We start from the raw sequence: 24,420 nt of genomic DNA, 5'->3' as shown, positions 1-24,420 counted from the left end.
TTATTAGGTGAAAAATCTAACCATACTACATAATTCCCTTATTTAAAGGAATGTTCAACTTAAATAAAGTTTAATATCCTTCTCACACTATTGAAAAACACCCCATAAAATCATACAATATCTTAGCACATGCCCACTTTTGAAAAGAAATTCACTAACACATTGAATCGTACATTCCATGGAGCACACATCTAAAAGGCTACACAACTATGATTTAGTTTTGAGTTTTTATCATCCTCTACCAAAGACATAAAAACCAAGTAAACTTCCTTATTAGGTGAAAAATCTAACCATACTACATAATTCCCTTATTTAAAGGAATGTTAAACTTAAATAAAGTTTAATATCCTTCTCACACAATTGAAAAACACCCCATAAAATCATACAATATCTTAGCACATGCCCACTTTTGAAAAGAAATTCACTAACACATTGAATCGTACATTCCATAAAGCACACATCTAAAAAGCTACACAACTATGATTTAGTTTTGAGTTTTTATCATCCTTTACCAAAGACATAAAGACCAAGTAAACTTCCTTATTGGGTGAAATACTACATAATTTAAAGGAATGTTCAACTTAATTCAAAGTACATGGAAAATTTTGCCTTCCATTTTTATCTCTCATTCCTTGGGATGTCATCCACTCCCGAGAAAAAAACAAAAGTGTCCCATGGAATTATGAGACAATACACTTTCCATACTTTTTATTTAAATTTGGTCCAATGTCTTCACATGAGTAAAATCTACAAACATCAACTAATACCTCACCACATGCACACTTTTTAAAAATAATTTCGCAACACGTTGAATCACGCATTTCTTGGGGCACACATTTGGAGGTCTACATGAGTGTGATTTGATATTGAGTTATTATTTAAGACTAAGTAAAGGGCCCTCATTAGGTGAAAAACCTAATTTACCAACAACTAACAACCATAACCATTCTTTGTATATTTTACATTTTATGGTATTGTTTCGCGCTCTTCTAGGTTATCCACTCCATTAAACTTAATTTCATTTTGCACAATAAACCAATTTTTCATGGGTTTGGATTTGTTTAATACTAAGAAAGAAACGAAAAAATTATTTTAATATTTGTGAAATTAAAAATAGTTTATGAGATATATTGTTTTTTAATCTAATTGATGTATTTGGTTTTTCCTTTGTGAAATCTCACAACAAATATTTTCAATTTCTAAATAAATCCGTAACCAAATTAATTTTTCCAAATTAAAAAAAAAATAAAAAATTATAAATTTGAATGAATTTTGAAATTGATATTTAATTTTTTTTATTAATTATATAATGGGGAGTAAAAACCAATTTCATCACACAAAAAATTCCACTAATCTTAATAAAAAATTTCAGCTCGTGTGATGCGTGGGATGATGGGATTTCAATAGTTTACATCATAATTGACCATGACAAGGGTGGGTGTGTGGAAATTATGATGCAATTGGATTGCGTGGTGGGAGGGAAAGAGTGAGTGCCGGCATTCAATGCAGTGAAAGAGACGACATACAAAGCAGAGAATATAGGGTTAACAGTTCCAACCAACCACGAGCATTAACGTTAGCATTAGGATTGCGAACACATGGAGACAGAAAAGTCGGTCCCGGAAGAGAATCCATGTCCCCAAAAACATAAAAATTAAATTCAGAAATGTTTGAAAGAATGGGTGATAATCCGAGAACCTCGGTGTAAAGATAAGAATGTGAATCAGTCCCCTTTTTTAAAAGAATAAATAATCGAAGACATTTTTTCTCACACCACATTGACTGTGCCCCCCTGTCTAATCTGGAGCTCTGATCTCTGTCAACCCTTTCTCTTCTAATCCCAATCCTAATCCTCCTGCTCTTTCTGCTGCTGCTGCTGTATATTTGAGTTCACACTCTGATTCGTTTTGATGAAGCTGCCACAATGGCAGTGAGTTGAATGTGGAGAGTATGCAGAGCTCTGAATTTTCACAGAGATGGATGTACAATGTTGATTCCGACACTATTTCTTGATTGCCTGCACTTTGGGATTAGATTAGATTAATGAAGAATAATTTGTGGGGTTTTTCTATACACCACGTATATTGTGTGTTATTGGGCACATTGGAATTGTGTATTATTGGGCACATTGGGATTGTGTCGATCCTGGAGGCCTGCAGGGTTCTTCAGCAATTTAGATTATTTTATTGTGGCCTTGTTGGGTTCTTCAAAATCTCGAGTTTTGCATTGGGTGCGCATCGGAATCTTGTTCGGTTTTCCTGGTTCAACTCGGATTTTCTGCGCAGTTTGGTACTTCGGCATTGGGCCATTCCCTCTATATCTCATTTTTTCCGTGTACCTAGCAAGTCGGCGGAGCATTGCAGCTTTGGTGTGTTGCCTCAGTTGAATGTGGCATGGATTTTTTTTGTAATTTTGAGCCATAGCTATCTGGGGTACTGTACGGAAAGCTTGTGGAGATTTCTTAAAGTTGCAGTTTTGGGCTTGATATTTTCTTAGATAATATTGGGTGCATCCCAACACATAGCAAATGATACGTGAGCGCTGTTGTTGTTGGGGTATTGCTTGTTGGTTGTGGTCCCTAAGCACATAAACATAGTAAGTGCGAGAAAAAAGAGTTCTGAAGAGAAATGGGGGAAATACGGGGGCTTTTTCAGTCATATTGATGAGTAAGCCTAAGTTTATAGCCCATTCCGCGTTAGCATGGAGAGGTCTTCAACTTCTGCAGTTAAAGATGAGTCCAGAAATGTTCCAGCATATGAGGAGCAGGAGGAACCCATCTCATGCAGACCATCTGTGGATGGCAGTGCAGACAACCCAAATTATTCCGATGTTGAAGATCAGTCATGGCATTCACAATATACTTCAAATGGAGGAACTTATGATGATGAATATGATTATTCTAATGCTTTTGATCCTGATATTGCAGGAATGTCAGATCTCGCAAGGCGTTCTCTTTCCGATAGTTCCGATGTAGATCTTGAGAAGGGTCCTGACCCCGAGGTGAAGGCACCAGAAGGGAATGCGCCTTCTGATCAAGGGAGGCAATTAGACAGAATTGGGAGCCAGTCTGAGAAGGAGTGTAGAATATGCCATCTTACTCTGGAGACCAACCAAGAGGCAGGGGAATCTATTGTGTTGGGTTGTTCCTGCAAGGATGATCTGGCTGCTGCTCACAAGCAGTGTGCAGAGGCCTGGTTCAAAATCAGGGGTAACAGGTTAGTTTTTTTTCCTAGTGACCATATTTTTTAAGTATCTATACAGTGATTTCTTATTGGCTATGACACTGCCTACTTAAATGCACAGGTTGACTTTATGTGCGTCTATTCCACTTGTCCGAGGTTTTATCTTAGATTCCTATCTATGTTACTAGAAACATGACCAGGGGACCTGTTTTTCATTTCGTTCCTGTTGTTGTATCCGTTCCTGTCTTGACACTAAATTAGTGCATTACTAATCAATTTTGCATGTGTAAAATACACCGGGGAAGGTGGGGTTTATGTTTCTTTATCTCCTGAAACCCTCTAGCTCTGCTTCTCACTCTGTTCCTGCTTCCCTTCCCTTTCCCCGCTTCTGGTATCGTAGATACAAATATCACCCTTTGGGCAAGGGGCTCTTCTCATTAGTTGTTTGTGAAACAAAGGTAGCAATGTTGGAATGTTTTCTGGATCATGTTCTTCACATTTTTGGCAAATTTGTCATCTGGACAATATGAATGGTTTCAGTAGAAATTATCAGGTTTATTTTCTACAGCCTTGCTTCTTTTGAACGATTTTATCGATGTATTGTAAGAGCACATAGAGAAGCTTTCACAAATAAAACCACTGAATTGGTACTGCAGGTGAGTTGTAAAAATCAGTGTTTTAGAAGCACCGTATTAATTATATGGTTTTTCACTTCCCTGTAATTAATGCTAGTCATATGATTACCGTAGACAAGTTGCTTAAGCTGCCATCAAAATGCTTGTTAAACAGAGACAATGGTCTTGTTATTCTGTGTTGTTTGACTTATCCATGTACCCTGCCAGATCAGGCTATTTTAAGGTAATAAGGTTCTGTCTTTTGTTGGCCATATGTAATTTGCAGTAGTCTTACTTTCATTTTGGTTTTCTTGCATCCCTTTTACTTTTGTCGTGATCCAAGCTAATGAGCAGAGAAAATGGTCTAAAAAGGAAATTAACACCTTAACTTATCAGCCTTAACAATTGCAGGTAAGTGGGGTTTAGAATCTAAATTTAATACCAACTCGACAATTGTTTGTAGGTGGCACCAGAATCAGTCCCATCGGAGTAGGAGTAAGTAGCTTTTAAACTGACCTTCATTATTGTTGGCCATACCTAGTCTGTTCATCTCTATTCTGTCTTAACACCAAATTGCAATCAAAAGTGGTTAGATCCCTTGGGCATGCAACATTGCTGAGCAATACCATAAAACTTTGTATAATCACATTTGGACCCTGAATAAACAAAGGAAATGCTATGTTATCTAGATCTGCAGCAAAATCATGAATTGTTGCCTCTTTGGTTTCCAAAATTGAAAATATGCAGCTGAACCTCTGTCCAGAACAAGAATACCATCTTCATTTTCTCCTTATATATTCTCAAGAGGGCAAGCCAGAAATCTCTTTGGCTTTCCAGATGTTGCTTGAGTCGACAGAATTTGGAGCCTCTGGAGTGACATGAAGGGACTGCATTCCTAGTGATAACCCCATCCATCTTCTCTCGCTTTTTTTAACAGAAATTGTTAGGTTTTTTTGTCTTTCCCATTGGACTGCAAATTCCCAAGGTACTCATCTGCTTTGAAAATTCATTATGACTGAGTTCAAACACGGCTTTCAGAAAATTGTCTAGAATGGTATTCAGTTATGGTCACCTTAGAGGATGCTTGCTTCTCTGTATTCTTGAAGGTGTATACCAATCCTTGATTTTCTGTTTCTAGTGGTGTAAGCTTCAGCCTTAAGCAAAATTGTTAGATTGAGAGAGTGGAGATCTATTGAAGATGTGTCAAAATCAATGAAAGTTGTTGGCCTTTGTTGTGCACACAATGGTGCATCCATTCTCCTCTTGTATGCATACAATAATTCCCTGGTGTGGGATTTGACCTCAGGGAAAGAGCAAACTACTGTACAACTATTTGTTAATCTCTATCAGTGGTGTTTTCCTAAACTGTAACATTTGCTGCTGTTTCTAGAGGCTGGCAGTCTTGCTTGATGTGTAACATATTATATAAGCAGAAACTCCTCTCCTTTGTGCACTCCTTTGTTACAACTTCTTTTACTGGAAGGTGTTATTCTCATTTTGCTACCATCTGAATTCAAATGTTGTTTCCTTTTCATTGAGTCTTTCAATTTAAGCGCATGGGTCAAAACAACTATCTCATGGATAGGTGATTCTGATATTCACCGTCTTGTTGTTGCTTCAATGTTGTTATAGATTTGGCCAAAGGCATTGCTTGCACACTGGAGACAGTACTTGTGTGCACCATGTGCCTGAGCACATAATTTAATCAGCAGTAACGTGGAGGGTGGTTATACAAAATTCTAAATTTATGCCATAATTGTGGTTGAGTTCTTATCGTTATTGAAGGCCTTGGTTTCTCATACTAATTAGTCTGAGAATGTAGAGCTCAGTCTTTAATGGGACATTTTATCAAGATATTTCTTTCCGCACATCTTTATATCAAAATTTTAGTTCATTATGATCTGCATGGGCAGGTTTCTCTGCATTGAAGGTAAAATTGTCTTTTGCGATTTATCTATGAGAAATTTCATACGATTGATTTTGATGATATCTTTGCGTCTCAACTGTATTTTGTGGCACCCTCCTTTGTTCCATCATTTGGTGGTTTCACGCTCTTCTTTACAGTCTCTTTGTCTGCTTACTTTTCAGCAACCTTGTCTTATTCTCTGTATATTCCTCTCCTCTTTGTTTTTCATTACCTTGAATGAGCTATGCCACCATTGAAAAAATGTTGTAAGTGCCCGCATGTGATCTTTGAACTTATAAGGTAGTTATCTTTGGAACATGCCCTTTATTTTAAAGAAAAGAGGACTTTTATGGAAATCATCAAAATTTATATGAAATATGTTTATTGTGCATTTAACCATCGGCCAAGATTCAAGACTAAATCAACCATGGTCATCCTTCTAACTAGTTGCCTTTTTCCATTCTTCTTGCTTGACACTGTAGTCAATTTGTCCTTTTACAAGTACCTTCCAATCTCAACGTTATCATCTGGGACTGCTCCAATGATAGCTTAGAATTGCTGGTGCCATCAATTCAGGGAGAGCTCAGTCTTCTTCCTCTTATGTTCTTTTCCTGCAGCCTTAAGGTTTTCACCTTCACTCTATCCCTCTCATATGTATTTTCTTCAGCTTTATTATTGACTAGCTCAACTGATTCTGCGTCCATTCTTGCCTTATTCTTTTTGAACCTGACTAATCTGATTGCTTTATATATAGTTGCACATATATCCTATTTCTCATGATTTTTCTGAATTTTCCTGAGTTTTGGAGGTTGCCAATATTTCAGAGTTTTTCAGGTCCAAGTTTACTCTTGCTGATATTTTCTCAGATTTTCCCCAATATTTTTGATATGATTCTTTCTGGATGCTTGGCGATATTCTTCCCAAAATTATCAGTGCAACATATATTATTTTCCTGAGCTTCATTATTGACTAGCTCTGCTGAATTTGCATCTTCAAAGGTACTTTGGATGTCTTAGCAAAATTCATCTGAAACCTCTGTACTTGCCTCTTTATTTTGTGAACCTGAGTAATCTGATTGCTTCATATATGTATGCATGTGTGTATGTGTATATACTATATATTTCCATCAAGGTGTGGTCTAGTGGCAACTTGTAGTGGTTGTCATGACAATGACCCATGTTCAAATCCTGGCGGGCATGCTACTCCCTTGTGTGGGGTTTTCCATATGTCGCTATTTTATTATATTGAATATTGTTGTTGTAACCTTCAGGCAGATTATTGTATGGTGCTGGCAAGCTATCAGCAAACCCTATATTTGTTTAAGTGAGGGTGGGTTGAGCTTCTTTGTAAGTTTATTGTCCGTTAAAAGATGAGTTCCCATTTAAAAAAAATGTATAAATTGTATATACATTATATTCCACAGCTTCATTATTGATTAGCGTTGCTGAATCTTTTGTTGATTTTGGGTAGCATTGGATGTGATCTAGCTCGAAAATTTTGTGGAGGGGCTAGAATTCATGAGATCTCCAAGACCTAGAAATCGTGTGGAGAAATTCCACCCGATGATGGGTATTAATAAAGATATGGGTGAGAAGCTTCTAAGAGATGAGGATCAAGTCTGTTTTAATCTTTAGCTGTTGATTAGGGACTTAATCTCGGCCATTGATTCATCAACAAGAAAAGTATAAGAGAAGACTTGAGAGTCATTTGGAGATACACCGAGCAAATACTCAGTAACCTGAGGGAAATCGATTCTCAAGCAGAAGATGTTCGATTTCAGAGAGAGAGATGTAGAGTGAAGGAAGAGGAGGGTATCAACATCAGTCAGAGACTGAGGAAGAGGTGACACAAAGCATCTGAGAGATAGCGCAGAGGGAAGATTAGTGAGACAACGTAGCTGGAGACACAGTCCTCACGCAGGTAGACGCAGAAGTGACGCAGAGGAGGGTAGAGGGTCTCCAAGGTGTCAGAACTTCTCTAGGAGGAGGAGAAAATTTGTCTCACGTGTTTCTCTCGGAAGTGTCTCAGTATTTTGTAGAATCTTTCTTTGTAAAGAGATTGTTGCTGAATATTAATACATAAATCCTCATCTGCTGCACTAGTTTTCCCGCATTGGGTTTTTTCCTGGACAATTGTCCAAAAATAACTGTGTTGATGTGATTGATACTTGTGCTTGTATATCACTGTTAGTTTCTCTATGCTATTATGTGATAACTGCAGTATAATTTATTTTAATGTTTACTGAAGGGTTTTGTAAATAACTTATTGTGAAAAATAAGTAGGAGAAATAAATCAGTTATTGGAGTAGAATTTCGTGTTAGAAATTTTCACATGGTATCGGAGCAGAGATCGGGCAACAAGATGAAAGAATCTGCTATGAGTCAGGAGCATGATGCTGGGCATTAACTCAGAGGGACCTACGCAGATCTCCAGAGAAAGAAGAGAGCACGAAGAACATGGATCATGATTATTCTATGCTAGCTTCTAGACTAGAAGAAGAAGTTGCTTGCTTAGCAAGTTTTGCCTCCTCTAAGGTTTGGTATATACATAGTGGAGCTTCTTGGCACATGATAGGAATACGAGAATGTTTTTCGAATTATCAGGAAGAAAGGATGAACTTCCAGATCACCATGGGACACAAGTCAAAATATGCCCCCGTAGGAAGAGGTATTGTAGTACTTCAAACAGAAGCAGGGGATCAGCTTCGAGCAACCAATGTGTTGCATGTGCCAGGATTGGGGATGAACTTACTCTCTGTATCTCAGCTTCAAAACAAAGGCTATGATGCTTTCTTCATTAAGGAGAAAGTATATGTCAAACACCCGAGTTGGAAAAAGAAGGCCTAGATTGGAGTCAGAAGTAGCAGGCTATATAAATTACAAGCTAGAATCTCCAATGGCACTGATAGGCAGCAGTGGGGAAAAAGATTTGAATGAACTATGGCACAGGAGGATGGGACACTTACACCATGGGGCTCTAAGAATTCTTGGAAGAACATTAACGGGAGTTCCAGAGTTGAGTACCAAACGAGATGATGTATGTAGAGGGTGCGCACTAGGCAAGTACGCCAAAGCGACATTTTCCAGAAGTAACAATAGGGCTAAGAGTGTTCTAGGATTGATACACTCAGATATCTGCAGACCCATGTCCACAAAAGCTCTTAGTGGTGCCGAATACTTTGTCACCTTCATTGATGACCATTCCAGAAAGACTTGGATCTACTTTCTAAAAACCAAGGATGAGGTTTTTGGTCGATTCAAAGAGTTCAAGGCTCTAGTTGAGAATCTGACAGGAAAGAGGATAAAGATATTGCGCTCAGACAATGGTGGAGAATACATCGACAAGGACTTCACTGATTTTTGCGCAAGGGAAGGCATTAGAAGAGAGTGGACAACTCCCTATAATCCGGAGCAGAATGGAGTAGCAGAAAGGAAGAACATGACTATTGTTGAAGCAACGAGAGCGATGTTGTATGATCAAGATATGCCCAAGTTTCTACGGGCAGAAGCATGCAACACGATTGTTTATATCCAGAACAGGACTCCTCAGAGGGCATTAGGTAAGATTACTCTGGAGTGTGTCTTCATCGGTAAAAAGCTTGAGGTGAGTCATTTCAGGATATTTGGGAGTTTGGCATACTGCCATATACCCGAAGAAAAGAGGAAGAAATTGGATCAAACTGTGGAGAAAGGATATCTTGAGGGAATAGAAAGATCAATTCGATGGGATGTAAAGTTCATGGAGGACAGAGCTTGCAGGAAATCTTGAGAAATGCCTTCCGAAGAGCATTCAAAGGATGATCCATTTGTCCAGCCACTTCGACCAGTAGAAACTAGCACCAATATTTCTCCTAAAGGCAAAACTCTAGAGGTATCACAACAGGTGGAGTCTCAGGAAGAGGAGGAGCAGATAGATATACCCACTACCAGTGGAAGAACGAGCCGAGAACTTCGACAGATACTACGAGATGCAGAGGATTTCGTTGGTGCGCCCAGGAACGAGAAAAGGGAGTGTAGACAGCCAGACAGATACCAAGCCTTGGTGGCTCAGGTTGGAGAACCCTCTAGTTTTCAGGAGGCCGTTCAACATCAAGTATGGGTAGATGCTATGGTGGAGGAATACAATTCCATAATGGTCAATGATGTCTGGGAAGTGGTACCTAGGCCTCAGGACATGTCAGTTGTAGGTTCGAGATGGATCTACAAAGTCAAATACGTTGCAGATGGTAGTGTGGAAAAATAAAAATCCAGGTTTGTGGCTAAGGGGTATGCTCAGAAGGAAGGGATAAACTACGAAAAAACCTTCGCCCCAGTAGCCAGGTATATTTTTATTAGATCCGTGATATCCCTTGTAGCACAAATGGGGTGGGAGATTCACCAGATGGATGTCAAGACGACATTCTTGAACGGGGTGATAAAAAAAGTATACATTGAACAACCAGAGGGTTTTGAGACACATGAGAAGAAACCTCATGTATGCAGGTTGAAGAAAGCCTTATATGGGCTTAAACAGGCACCTAGGGCATGGTATGGTCGAATTGATGGTTACTTGCAGAAGATGGGATTCGTCAAGAGTGACGCAGATCCTAACCTCTACTATCTGGTTATAGAGAATGAGCCTCTAATCTTGGTATTGTATGTGGATAATCTTTTTCTGACAGCCTCATCTAGGTTCATCAAAGATTGGAAGGAAAACCTAGCTATAGAATTGAGCATGAAGGATTTGGGACAAATGCATTATTTCCTGGGGTTGGAAGTTTGGCAGCAGAAGGGTGGGATTTTCCTTGGACAAGGGAGATACGCTACAGAGATTTTGAAAAGGTTCAGAATGCAGGACTGTAGAGCTATGTTTATTCCAATGAATACCAACTGGAAGAAGATTGATGCATCCCAAGATAAAGAAGTCGATCCCACCTTGTATAGGCAACTCATAGGGTCCCTGATGTATTTGGTCAATACCAGGCCAGACATTTGTTATGCTGTCAACAACCTCAGTCAGTTCATGGTGGAACCAAAGAGAGCGCACTGGGCAGCAGCCAAGCATGTTCTTAGATGTATAAGAGGAACAATCGAGCATGGACTAATGTATACCCAAGGCAATGACATCAGGCTGAGTGGGTTCACTGATGCAGATTGGGCTGGAAGTTTAGTAGATCGAAAAAGTACCACTGGGTATTGTTTCAACATTGGATCAGGAATGACCCCCTGGTATAGTAGGAAACATAAATCCATAGCTCTAAGCTCAGCTGAAGCTGAATATATGGCAACTAGCACAACTTCGTGTGAAGCCATATGGCTTAGGAAATTGCTTGTGAATCTATTCAGGAGGAGGATGGAAGCGACCAATATTTTGTGTGATAATCAGAGTTGCATCAAGCTCTCTGAGAATCTAGTTTTTCATGATTGGTCGAATCACATTGACATTAGGTGTCACTTCATCAAAGATTGTGTCCAACGAGGGGCCATATAGTTGAGGTACACCCCGACAGGAGAAAAGGTGGCAAACATTTCACTAAAGCTCTTGGAAGAACAAAGTTTGCTTATTTCAGGGAGAAGATGGGAGAATCTGTTTTAGTAGCAGATGCAGATAGTATGCTGATTCGGATCTTAAACAGGAACACACCAAATTACAAAGATAACCATAAATACAAAGATGCAGCAGAAATAATACTTCATTTCATTAATGTAAAATACTGAAATATGTTTACAAATAGAAATGGAAATAAACCAGCTAGGGTGATGGTAGCTTATCTTTGAGAAGAGATGTGGCGGCTACATGCCTCTGAACTGTGTTATAATGAGGCTCGAAGGCCTATTTATTGTTGAGAAACAATGAAAAACCCTAAACATCCAAAAACCTAACCCTAGGAGATGAAATGCCAAACTATGGGCTCCGTCTGGGTAAATTGGTACATCAACTTCCCGGGGTTGTAACTTTAGCATACGATCTCCGTTTGACGTGCACAATATCTTGTTAGAAAGATCTATCTGAGGACTACAACTTTGGGAAGAACAACATCGCTCCACAGACCCATGTTGCTTCTAGTTTTCCCAAAAAACGTCGTTTAGGGTCTCAAAATGGCTCCGGAAGTTCAGGACCCGAAAAATTGCTAAAAATAGTGCTACAATTAAGGAAACTGAAAAACTGAAAGAGATAGTTGTGGGGGTCCAAGTGGGATAGGTGGGTGGCCATTAACATCCACCTGGATCAATCCTCCCCCCTTAGGAAGCAATGGTCCCCGTTGTGTTGAGTTCCTCCATGAGATGAGGAAACTTCTGCTGAACTTGGTCCCTGGTGAGCTGTTCTACAACCTCTGATGTGTCCAGTAATGGTGGGAAGCATGGTCGACGGTGGTCCACATTGAACACTCGGTGCAAGCAAAGGAATGGGGGAATGCTGTGCTCCAAATTATTGTTTCCCACAACCTTGGTAATGGTGTAAGGACCATATCGGAGTGGTTAGAGCTTCTGATGGGCTCTTGTAAGGCGTTCTTTCTGCAGATGCAACCAGACTTTGTCTGCCACTTGAAACTTGTGTGGTACCTGATGCTGATCATGTCGTTGCTTGTGCTTGGCATTTTCCAGAATGGAGTGGCAATAGATCGGCCTGTTGGGTATAGGTGCTCCAGAAGTCAGATCAGACATATGCTTGACCTGACAGTGCAACGATATCCTTGTGCGTGAGGAGAAGATGTCCTTATCTTCTTTCATGACCGTATCCACCTGCTTCTACTGCGTGGAGGAACCCTTCGCGAGGGTCATGGATGTGGCGACGATCTTCCCCTTATTTTGGGAGCGAATTAGACAGAAAATTAATTTCCTAGTTTGGGAGATGAGCTTGCTGCATTTTTTAGCAGTGATCAAAGAGGTGGCGGTAGGTGGGGCTACCTCCGGTATCCTGTGTAATGAATTACCCAAAGAAATAATAACAACACGAGGCCTTGACTCATACACAACATGTCGCCTCCATAAGTATGGTTGGCCTAATAGTACATCACAAACATTAAGAGGTGCAACATCACACAATACCTCATCTGTGAAGGGCTTAATGTTGTAAAGAAGGCGACATTATTAGCGGACTCGGAGATCTCGTCCTTGGTGAAGCCACCCGATGCTGTACGGTTGCGGGTGTGGTATGGTTGGTAGTCCTAGCCGCTTCACGACCTCTACTGAAATGAGGTTCTTTTGGCTCCCACTGTCAACAATGAATTGCAGCGGCGAACCCTTCACCCACATCTGTGAGTGGAAAAGACACTCCCCTCCTCTGGATCTTCGGGCTCATTCTTCTGGATCTTGGCGGTGGCAATAGTGGCATTGGGCTCTGCGTTAATGATCTAGTTCCCTTTGCCATTCCCCTTGTCGGGTTCTGAATCAGGGTTGGAACATGCATATGATTCTAAAGCTTTCAACTCGGCCACCAACGAGACACTCACTTGTGTTGTGAGTGGGTCTCTTGTGGAACTCACACCACTTACCTGTGTCCTTCGACTTTGTGGTGTTGTTCTTTTCTTGTGGCTTCGACAGGTTGTCTTGGGTTGCCCCGTCTTGGCTTTGTCTTTGGTTCTGCGATTTGGGGAAGCTTTTCCCTTGCTTCGGATTCGTAGATCCAAAGTCTCGCTTCTTCTGTTTAAACTTTTGCTCGATCTTCACAGCGTATCGGTATGCCGTGCCGAGCGAGGAGATGTTCAAGAACTCCATCTCCTCCTGGATATACTTGTGTAGGTAACCGTGGTATTTGAGTACCAAATGCAGCTCAGAATGTTTGATACCCAACTTTGTGCGAAGGGTATGAAAAATATTTGTGAACTCCGACACATCTTGGTCCCTTCCCTGCCGCAGTGTGGTCCACTTTATGTATTTGTCCTCGTAGCTTTTGACAGGGCAGTACTGCTCCTTGATGGAATCCCGGAATGAATTGCAAGTGGGTGCGGCTGAAAATAGTGAGTCCGTACTTTCATCCTTTTGCGCGTAGTAGGTTTCCCACCAATCCTTGACGTAGGGGGCTGCTTTGAGAAGAACGTAAGTTATCTTTGCCTAGCTAGAAAAATCATGAACAAAAAAATAACCCTCTAGCAGATTTAACCATTTATCTACGACATCTGCATCTATCTGACCCTCGAATATGGGGATTTCAAAGTTGCCTTGTACCTTAAAGGGTGTGGCGTTTCCAGCGTCGCTATTGGAAGTCGATGCGTCGCCCCTGGGTAGCCGCTGAAGGATCTGGGCAAAGATGTCCATCATTGCGTTCTTTTGTCGCTCGAGGGCTTCTTCGAGCAAGATTTTGATAGGATCTCCTGCCCCCGTCTTTCTTTTCATGCGCCATGGGAGGCCATCGAGATTTGCGAGGTTGGTCTTGCAAAGGTTCGACCAATTCAAGCCCTAACTTCTTATATCTCGACCTCGTTGGGGACATGCAAAGAAAAACAGAGAAAAAGCAGACCGCTCTGATACCATTGATCCGGATCTTAAACAGGAACACAACAAATTACAGAGATAACCATAAATACAGAGATGCAGTAGAAATAATACTTCATTTCATTAATGTAAAATACTGAAATATGCTTACAAACAGAAATGGAAATAAACCAGCTAGGGCGATGGTAGTTTATCTTTGACGAGAGATGTGGCGGCTACATGCCTCTAAACTATGTTACAATGAGGCTCGAAGGTCTATTTATTGTTGAGAAACAATGGAAAACCCTAAACATTTAAAAACCTAACCCCGGAGATGAAATGCCAAACTATGCGCCCCGTTCGGGTAAATTGGTACATCAACTTCCCGGGGTCGTAACTTTGGCATAAGATCTCCATTTGACACGCACAATACCTCGTTAGAAAGATCTATTCGAGGACTACAACTTTGGAAAGACCAACATCGGTCCATGGACCCATGTTGCTCCCAGTTTTCCCAAAAAAACGCCGTTTAGGGCCTCAAAACGGCTCCGGAAGTTCAGGACCCGAAAAATTGCTAAAAATAGTAAATTGTGTTACAATTAAGGAAACTGAAAAACTGAAAGAGACAGTTGTGGGGGTCCAAGTGGGATAGGTGGGTGGCCATCAACATCCCCACCTGGATCATATGCGGAGTTGCAGTGAAGCAGTTAGCAGTGGCAGTGTTATGGGCAGGATGATGCAACATATTTAGAGGGCGCTGTAGTACAAATGTAGCAATGACAATTGCAGTGTCATGGGCAACAGTACAAAACATCGATGACGTGGATCAGGGTGATGCTTCTATTGGGGGGCATTGCTAGAACACATTCCTCGCTAAGAGCAAGTGTCGATTTTGGGTAGCATCGGATGTGATCTTTCTCTGAAATTTTGTGGAGGGGTTAGAATTCATGAGATCTCCAAGACCCAGAAAGCGTTTGGAGAAATTCCACCCGGATGATGAGTTATTAAAACTTTTAATATTTTTAATGGAGTTCCTAATTCTAAACTTACAAAAATAAAAATATTAATGGGTCTTAATAAATATTGGGTGAGAAGCTTTTAAGAGACGAGGATCAAGTCTGTTTTAATCTTAGCTGTTGACTAGGGACTTAATCTCGGCCGTTGATTCATCAACATGAAAAGTATTAGAGAAGACTTGAGAGTCATTTGGAGATACACCGGGCAAATACTCAGTAACCCAAGGGAAATCGATTCTCAAGGAGAAGAAGTTCGATTTCAGAGGGAGAGAAGCAGGGTGAAGGAAGAGGAGGGTATCAGCATCAAGTCAGAGACTGGGAAGAGGTGACGCAGAGCATCTGAGAGACAGTGCAGAGGGAATATTAGGAAGACAACGCAGCTGGAGACGTAGTCCTCACGTAGGCTGACGTAGAAGTGATGCAGAGGAGGGTAGAGGGTCTCTAGGGTCTCAAAACTTCTACAGGAGGAGGAGAAGAATTGTCTCAGGGGTTTCTCTTGGAAGTATCTCAATATTCTGTAGAATCTTTCTTTGTAAAGAGATTGTTGTTGAAGATTAATAAATAAACCCTCATTTGCTGCACTGGTTTTCCCGCATTGGGTTTTTCCGGGGACAATTGTCCAAAAATAACTGTGTTGATGTGATTGATTCTTGTGCTTGTATATCACTGTTATTTTCTCTATGCTATTATGTGATAACTGCAACATAATTTATTTTAATGTTTACAGAAGGGTTTTGTAAATAACTTATTGTGGAAAATAAGTGGGAGAAATAAATCAGTTATTGCAGTGGAATTTTGTGTTAGAAACATTCACACTATCCATTGATTATAATAACACCCCAAAATCTTTTAACGTATTTAGAATCTCAAACACAAGGGCCTCCTTAATTTTATGTAAGTATCAATCATCCTATGATATCTATGATATTGTTCGATTTTCCTATCCACATCCTACCATCAATCTCTACACCAATTAGAGGGCATTAAACAAATATTTTGACTTCCTTTTAGTCTAGCAAATATTGAAGACATTTATGGTGGCAAGCTCCCCAAAAAACACATTTTTCACGAAGACAACATATCCATTATAGTGATTGTACAAAGGCTCCACCTTCTGAAGTTGCAGTTCCACAATCCTCCCAAGTGCATGTAATGGAATATTAATCCTTGTTCTAACCTATCTCGTCACAAAAATACCTTACATAGAAGCCATATAGCATCACTCAAAGCCTAACAAGTTTCCTGACTATGAGATTGCATACGCAATTGCTTGTGTTGAGCCTCTACCACCCCTAAGAGCCATATCTAACCTTCTGTGGTAGTTTTTTGGAGTAGCATGATCCGGATTATTCATAGTATTTTGTTCATTATGTCGACGTTTCGAACCCCAAAGGGGGTCCATCATCAGGACCAAAATTGATAGAATATGAATGATAGTTTCTTGAGAGAAGAATCTTCCGACTAGAGTATATATAAACCTAGAAAATGAATTGTTTCAGAAATTGCAGGTCGACAGTTCTCCTTTCAATCTTTATCCTTGAGATTTCGAGAAGACAGATCTCATTCCATGTATCCCCTCCGTACAGGGAAGTTATGTTAGACTTTAATCTTTTGTGGTAGTTTTTTGGAGTAGCATGATCCGGATTATCCACAGTATTTTGTTCATTATGTTGACGTTTCGAACCCCAAAGGGGGTCCATCCGTACGGAGGGGATACATGGAATGAGATTTGTCTTCTCGAAATCTCAAGGATAAAGATTGAAAGGAGAACTGCTGCCTGCAATTTCTGAAACAATTCATTTTCTAGGTTTATATATACTCTGGTCGGAAGATTCTTCTCTCAAGAAACTATCATTCAAATTCTATCAATTTTGGTCCTGATGATGGACCCCCTTTGGGGTTCGAAAGGTCGACATAATGAACAAAATACTGTGGATAATCCGGATCATGCTACTCCATATCTAACCTATACACCTCCATATCCTTGACCATTAATATCAAACCTAGAGTAGCCAAGGCTATAACATACCATCTAAATGCCTCCTACATAGTATAAAAATGAACCAAACATGCACCTCCTGATGGGGTAGTTGTATGTGAGTGCCAAATTATGAACCTCATATGCTACATGGGCATAGTTGTAGAAAATATCAATGTTGCATTAATCGCTATTGGGATAATATCGGCGCGAGGAAAAATTCCTAATTATCAGGAAATAATTGGGAAAAAATCGTTTGGTACTATTCATTTTTTTTTTCAAATTTTTTTAATATCTAAACCATCTACAACATAAAATAAATACATTGACACATAAATATCATAGTTTTAAAACTCCGACTCCGACTCCGACTCGGCCGAGGATCGACTCCGACTCCAACTCCGAAATGGTAATGACTCGGCTGGCTCGATTTCAATGACTCGGTCAATGTAAAAAATACATTAAATCTTTATGTTTTTTATAAAAAAACATAATTATAAAGATTTTAAACATAATTTTAAAGATTTTCATTCATGTTTCCAAACACACAGCATTATAATATAGATGGAAGACAACATATGATCAAAGTAGGCTCATGAACCAATCCACTATATCAAAATGGTACCCAATGGCAATACATAGTCAACTGTCATACATGATCAAAGACTCAAAACAAAAAACACATAACCAAGGAGGCTAGAAATGGCCTCTACAACAAAAGTAAACTGTGACGGTGACTAGACTCCAGTACTAGTACTACTGGCTAATAGCTACTGCCAGAGGAGCCAAGATCATGTCGATCAATCTCTGGATCATCATCAGAGTCAGAGTCAGACAGGGGGCCCCATGGCTCCTCCTCCTCATCATCATCTCCAACTGCAACTGTAGAAGTGGTACCAGTACCATTAGCAGGCTGTGCAACTGCAACAGATGCAAGCTGAGATAGAGTAGATATGCGGCCGCGCTTTTGTCGTGGCTGAGCAGAGGAAGCACCTACAACTGGAGTCCTTGCTGGCTGTGAGACTGAGGCTGGTGGATTGGGATCTGCATTCAACTGAACAACATGTTCAAGTTCAACTGATGTCTCGATATCTAAATCTAAATCAAGGTCCTCATCAGGATCAAACTCTGCTGGACGACTCTCCACTACCCAATCTGATGTTGGATCAATGTCTTGCAACACAATGGGATTTGAATCAGGTCTTTTGTTCAGCAAATGGTTTTGTCTGAGCCGGAGGTTGTATTGGACATAAAATAGATCATTTAACCGTTTTTGATCCAAACAGTTTCTCTTCTTTGTGTGAATCCTCTCAAAGACAGACCAATTGCGCTCACACCCAGATGCACTGCAAGTTTGACTCAAAATACGAATTGCAAACCTTTGCAATTAAGGACAATGGCCACCAAAGGCCTCCCACCATTGTGTTGCAAAAAACATAGGAGTGTAATGAGTTAGCTCAACAAAATTACAAATTATATCTAACTTTCAAATTATAAACAATTTAACAAACTTAAAAAAAAAAGTAAAACTATTAAGAATTTGAAAATTGAAATTTTCCACTTCTAGAAAGCATTTATGCCACATGTGTGGCCTTGGAGCACACTTTTTTATGAGGATGATTCGAACATTTGAGCATCATTCTTCATTTATGAGGCATTGTTGGGGGTCTTAAGACCTATCCATTCTTGTATCATGGATATTTTTTATATTGTTGCCTTATCTCTAGAGTTTATAAGATATAAAGGCTTTATTTTATGTCTCTAGGGCTTTTACTTGATGAGGAAGTGCTAGATCTCTCATATAAATAAGAGAAGCACTCCTCACTTGTGAATCATTGCTACTTGTGGAGATATATCACTACTTGTCTACTTCATACTTAATTTTTAACTATCAATGGATGACCAAAAGTGACTCATTGAGGACATGATTTATGGATGAATTTTCCACTTCTATGGATTTCCATGGCTGGGTTTATGGATGAACAATGATTTTTTAAGTGGTCTCTCTAAGTCTTATGGATTTATTTACGAATGTTATTACGTGCAAATGTGTACTTATCTAATGGTTAGCATGCATTCTCTTTTTATTGTTCTTGGATAGATCCTATCTTTTAAGCACTAGGAAGATTTTTAGTGGAGAAGCTTCCCTTGAATTTACCTTAAGCTTGTAAAAGTACTAAGTGGATCTTCTAGGGTTGGTAGTGGACAGCCCTACTTATCGCCCTAGATCTACTTACATCTCTGTAAGGGGTTCCTTAGTTGAACCTATATGCTCAAAAAAGAAAAAAAAATAGTAAGCACTAGTCTTTTCCCAATACAGAATCATTAAAATCCAAAATACATTTATTTATTTATTGTTTGGGGGTTAAATTACGGTTTGCAACAGTCGTACATATATTTTTATCCTTGGGCTAAAAAACTAAGGTTATTGAACATTTATATGGATAAAAATTGATCTTAACATCATATCAATATTGCTGATGTATTTTACATCCCTTCTAGGGCTAGTTGTTTGCATGCTAGGGATATCATATGCATTTCAATTTTCAGATTTAGTTAGTTAACTAAACCCTATTTTAATTCACTATTTCAGCCCTAGATTTAATTGACCATTACTTGTTGAAGGGTTGTTTTCTTTGTTATTGTTATAACTTGTTTCATTGATGCAATACATCATCTTTCATGCAAGTTCTGCAATAGCCTTCCCCCATCCTATGAGATTTCAGCAACATGGCCAAATTAGATCCCTCCCAAGGAGATGAACGAGATCCGTAGACCTCAGCAACAAATTAGTAAACCACCTCTTCCAAACAAAAACACAGTGGGTGATCCAGGCTTCCCACCAATTCTCCCTATGGACATCATACTATATTGAGCTTCCTTCATTCGATCTCGGATGCTAGGAGGTATTAGTCTATTCCATGACAAACCTATCTCATTACTTTCAGCTCTTCTTGTTCCTAGATCTCCTCCTATACATGTCCACTACAAAGTGGGTTTTTGGGCTTGGGGTCGAGGGTTGTTCATGCTTCAGCTTAAATCTCACTATCTACTCTACCTTACTTTACTTTTTGCATCTTGCCTTTTATGGGAGACCTTTTGGCACTCTTGCTTTGTAATGACATTATTGTACTCACTATGTGGTCATTAGCCAAGCATTAATTAGTTATCTTCTCTTATCTTATCTTTAGCTTTTTCTTCTTTTGTAGTGTTTGGTGTTCCTCTGACCAATACTGACTCGCTAGGCCTTTCAAATTGTCCTAGAGCCTCGTCGATTCAAATCTGGAAATTACCCTAAATAAACCTCCTTATCACTACATTGGACAATGTATCTTAGAGGTGCTATTGTGAGTGGTTAAGATAGGTGCCCTTAGACTTGATTTCCTCTTTTGCCTTAGGAACCCTTGAAACTACTAGGGAAACATCCCTTGTGTAGGATATGTCCTTCACTAAAGAGAGGGAAGTGATTGCCTAGGTGATAGTGGTAACACTTCCATGTTCCACTACTCTTAGCACTTTGTGAAAGGATTTGCACTAAGGTGTCAGATTTTGTGATAACAGGGACCAAGAGAACTCCTTCCCAAAATATCCTAGGGATGAAGAATCTTGGGAGCATTTTGTTTATCATATATATCTATAATGCATATATATTCAAAAAAATACACAAATTGCCAAATCAGTTGCAAAAATATGAAAACGTCAATTTATGTGTCATTTGTAGACAAAAACTACATTGTTAGAATGTTAGAAATATCATCGATAGTATGTTAATGATTAAAACATCACCCACGTAGTACACAAATAACAACCATCTAATCGTGATAAATTTACAGAGTTTTAACTCTGTAACTAGATAGCAAGAAGTAGACTATGGATTTATGAAATAAAAAAAAGGCCATCGTGACCAAACATTTATAACATACATATAATGTTTACAATAGACAACTTGCCTAATTTAAGAAATATATTTTCAGTAGACCCTCATTCAAAGAAAGGTACCTTGTAAAAGCACTTTGATAAATCGGTTATATTCCAGTCGTTCCTTCTTATCATACTATCAATTGTTAATAGTTTGCATTTTCTTTTATGTTGCTCGAGGCTGCACAGATTTGCACCTTCACTGATACATGTTTCTATGTTATAAACTTCAACTTGCATATCATAACTTTCAGTATTACTTTATCACGAGGAGCTGTGAGGTCTACAAAGGAGTAAACATGTAACCTTCCTTTTAGCCATTGACTATTAGAGGGGAAAATATATCTTAGCTCTGGAGTATGGTAATAATACAAAATTTCAAAGGGAAGAACTTAATTAAGCATATATAGTTGTGTACAAAGACAGAAACTCCTTAAATGCATATTATTGAATAAAGTGAAATAGAAAATTCATGTTATTTATTATCCATTAATTAAAGTAATGTGTAAACTACAAAGAGTTAATGCTTCCATGATCTAGTTTTATAAGTATTACATTTTGTTACTCTCAAGTGTGTATGTGTGTGTGTGTGTTGCAAGTTATGTTAATCAGGGTTATCCCAGGTGGTAGGGAGGAAAGGTGTAATATCCTAGAGATATTATTTTCCCTAAGGGTTTTATTTCTAGCTAGGATTTCCTTGAATAGGCAGCAATAGACATAAAGAGTACAATCCCTTTATGAAAACGAGTATAAGATTCAACAACAATATAGTCCTTCAATAAAATTCACACTGCTCTAGGGCTTACTGCCCACTGTACAAAATTTGTATCCAACCAGCAATTTAACCACTATAGTGTGCAAAATCACAATTTAGTAAGACAGTATGTAACTGATGCTATATCAAATCTAGAGAGCCTATTACTAGTTATTGTCTGCTGCACATAATCTAGTCTTACTACCTCACCGACCAAATTCCTTTTCCATGGCAGTTCTATGGACAGAATCCACAAGATTACTCAGGAACTCAATTTCTATTCTATGGAAAACCGTAGAAGAACTTCGCCTCAGAGATGCCAGAACTGCCTCTGAGAAACCACCAAATTATGCCTCAGAAATGCTCGAACTGCTTCAGGAAAACCATCGGGTTCTGCCTCAGAAACGCCATAACTGCCTCAAGAAAACCACCGAGTTCTGCCTCATAAATGCCTGAACTGCCTCAGGAAAAACCATCAAGTTCTGCCTCAGAAATGCCCCAAATTGCCTCAAGAAAGATACCGAGCTTTTGCCTCAAAGATGCCACCAAATTTTGTTGTTTATCCAGACAAATGAATCCCACGATTTCCAGACCAGAACAACGGAAGATAAATGAGAAATTGACTAAGTAGGGTGGAATCTTTCACCGCCAAAATTAGTAGAGGAAAGGGGGTCTTAAAATTCTCAAAGCCATTGCTCAAGAGAAAAAATGTATTTGATCCAAATTGATGATGCCAAATTGGTCCAACTCCCTTCTATTTATAGATTCCATCAAGGGGTTTTCTCAAATGTGAGGGGTTGCAATGCAACCTCCAATTTGGGCTTTTTTACCCCAGCCAACCCAATATTTTCCCGTTGTTGTCCAAAACATTGGAAAAAATGGGTTTTCCCCATTTATCAAGACTATAGCCTACGAGGTTGGTTAGGTTATTTCGTCCTCATTTAGCCAATCAATTAGGAGAGGACATTACAATCCCACTTCCCAAAATTGCTTGCCATCGAACAATTACAAACTCGGATGTTGTAAAATTTGTTCTCCTTGCCATGTTTCATCTTTTTCTGGTAGGTTTTTCCATCTAATAAGATATTTTGAAATCACTCTACCCCTCATTCGCTTTTCTCGCACTGCCATGATTGCTTCTGGAATTAGCTCCAATTGCCCTTCATCCAAAGGGGGCAGCTTGATACAAGTGGTGACTTGCTACCCAATGACCTTCTTGAGACATGATACATGGAAGACATTATGAATTTTGCTTTCTCTCAGTAACTCTAACTCATAAGCCACCTCACCAACCCTTTGAAGAACTATATAAGGTTCATAAAATCTTAGCTTCAGCTTTTCTGCATTGCTTTTCTTGAGTGTAGATTGTCTATATGGTTGCAATCTCAAGAAAACGAGGTCTCCTACCTCAAAGTTGTGTTTTGTTCAGTGTTGGTCTGCGTACATCTTTTGTTGGTTTTGAGCGGCTTGCATGTTCTCTTTGAGTGTCCTGAGAACATCATGAATCTCTTGTATCAAGTTTTTAGCTAATGGGGTCTTGTTATCCCCAAAAGCCAAGTCAATAAAATATGGGGTGTCATAGTCGTACAGTGCTCTGAATGGCATCATACTAATAGACAAATGATAAGTGGTGTTGTAACAATGCTCCCCGAGGTACAACCACTTAATCCATGCCTTTTGTTGACCAGTCACATAGTTATGTAAGTATCCCTCAATCCACTTATTCACGATCTCTGTTTGGCCATTTGTTTGAGGGTGGTAGCTAGTGCTAGGGGTCAATTATGTTCCCACTAGCTTGAAGAGTTCCTATCAAAATGGACTCATAAATCTGTTGTCCTGATCACTAAATATATTTTTAGGTAGTCCATGGAGTTTAAAGACCTCTTTAAAAAATAGTTCTGGTACCTATTTGGCTGCATAATCAGTTGGAAATGCGAAGAAATGTGCAAATTTTGTCAACCTGTCAATCATTGTGTAGATGCAGTCCTTGCCTTGTGTTTTGGGCAACCCTGTAATGAAGTCCATTGAGATGCTTTCCCATTTTTGTTCTGAAATTGCCAAGGGTTGGAGTAAACCTGTAGAATGTTTGTGCACGACCTTATTTGTTGACATATTACACATTCCTCGAGTATTTTAATACATCATCTTTGAGGCCTTTCCGTGAAAATTGCTCCCTGATCTGTTAGTTGGTTTTGAAGAACCCTTAGTGCCCTGCTAATGTTATGCCATGTGTAGCCTTCGAGACTTTCTCCTTTAGTGTGGATTCAGGGACCAAATATATCATGTCTGTATAGAAAATAATGTCATTGATTATCTTGTACTTGTCGTCTTGGATGAGTCAGTTCGTTAGTGCACATGCAAACTTGTTTTTGGAGTACTCCACCAACAGGTGAGCCTTCCAATCTTTTGCGATCTCTATAAGAGAACATGTTGCGGGTTTCTTGGAAAGTGCATCGGCCACAACATTCTTTTTACCCTTTATGTATTCAATGTCAAAATCATAAGCTTGGACCTTACTTAACCACTCCTGATGCCTTTTGTTTAGGTCTTTTTGTTCCAAGAAATGATGTAAGTTGTTGTGGTATGTCTTGACTGCGAACCTACTCCCTAACAAGTATTGTCTGAACTTCGCCAAAGCATGCATAATAACTAGCATATC

The 24,420-nt window shown here is 39.3% G+C and overlaps 1 protein-coding gene across 1 annotated transcript in view; it reads left to right on the top strand.

Moving 5' to 3' along the window:
- The first annotated feature begins 1,576 nt into the window (after nucleotides 1-1,576).
- LOC149152987 (uncharacterized) overlaps nucleotides 1,577-24,420 on the top strand; it is a 62,574-nt gene continuing 39,730 nt past the window's right edge. The window contains exon 1 of the mRNA XM_089441337.1: nucleotides 1,577-3,215. Within this exon, the coding sequence (XP_089297463.1) occupies nucleotides 2,701-3,215 (515 nt within the window). The 5' untranslated portion in view covers nucleotides 1,577-2,700. The remainder of the gene's footprint in view (nucleotides 3,216-24,420) is intronic.

This window comes from Pinus tabuliformis, chromosome 9 (assembly GCF_031772625.1).
Source record: "Pinus tabuliformis cultivar Carrire ecotype Pingquan chromosome 9, CPIR1, whole genome shotgun sequence".
In the NCBI taxonomy this organism is placed as follows: domain Eukaryota; kingdom Viridiplantae; phylum Streptophyta; class Pinopsida; order Pinales; family Pinaceae; genus Pinus; species Pinus tabuliformis.
This window is presented reverse-complemented; position numbering and strand designations above follow the sequence as displayed.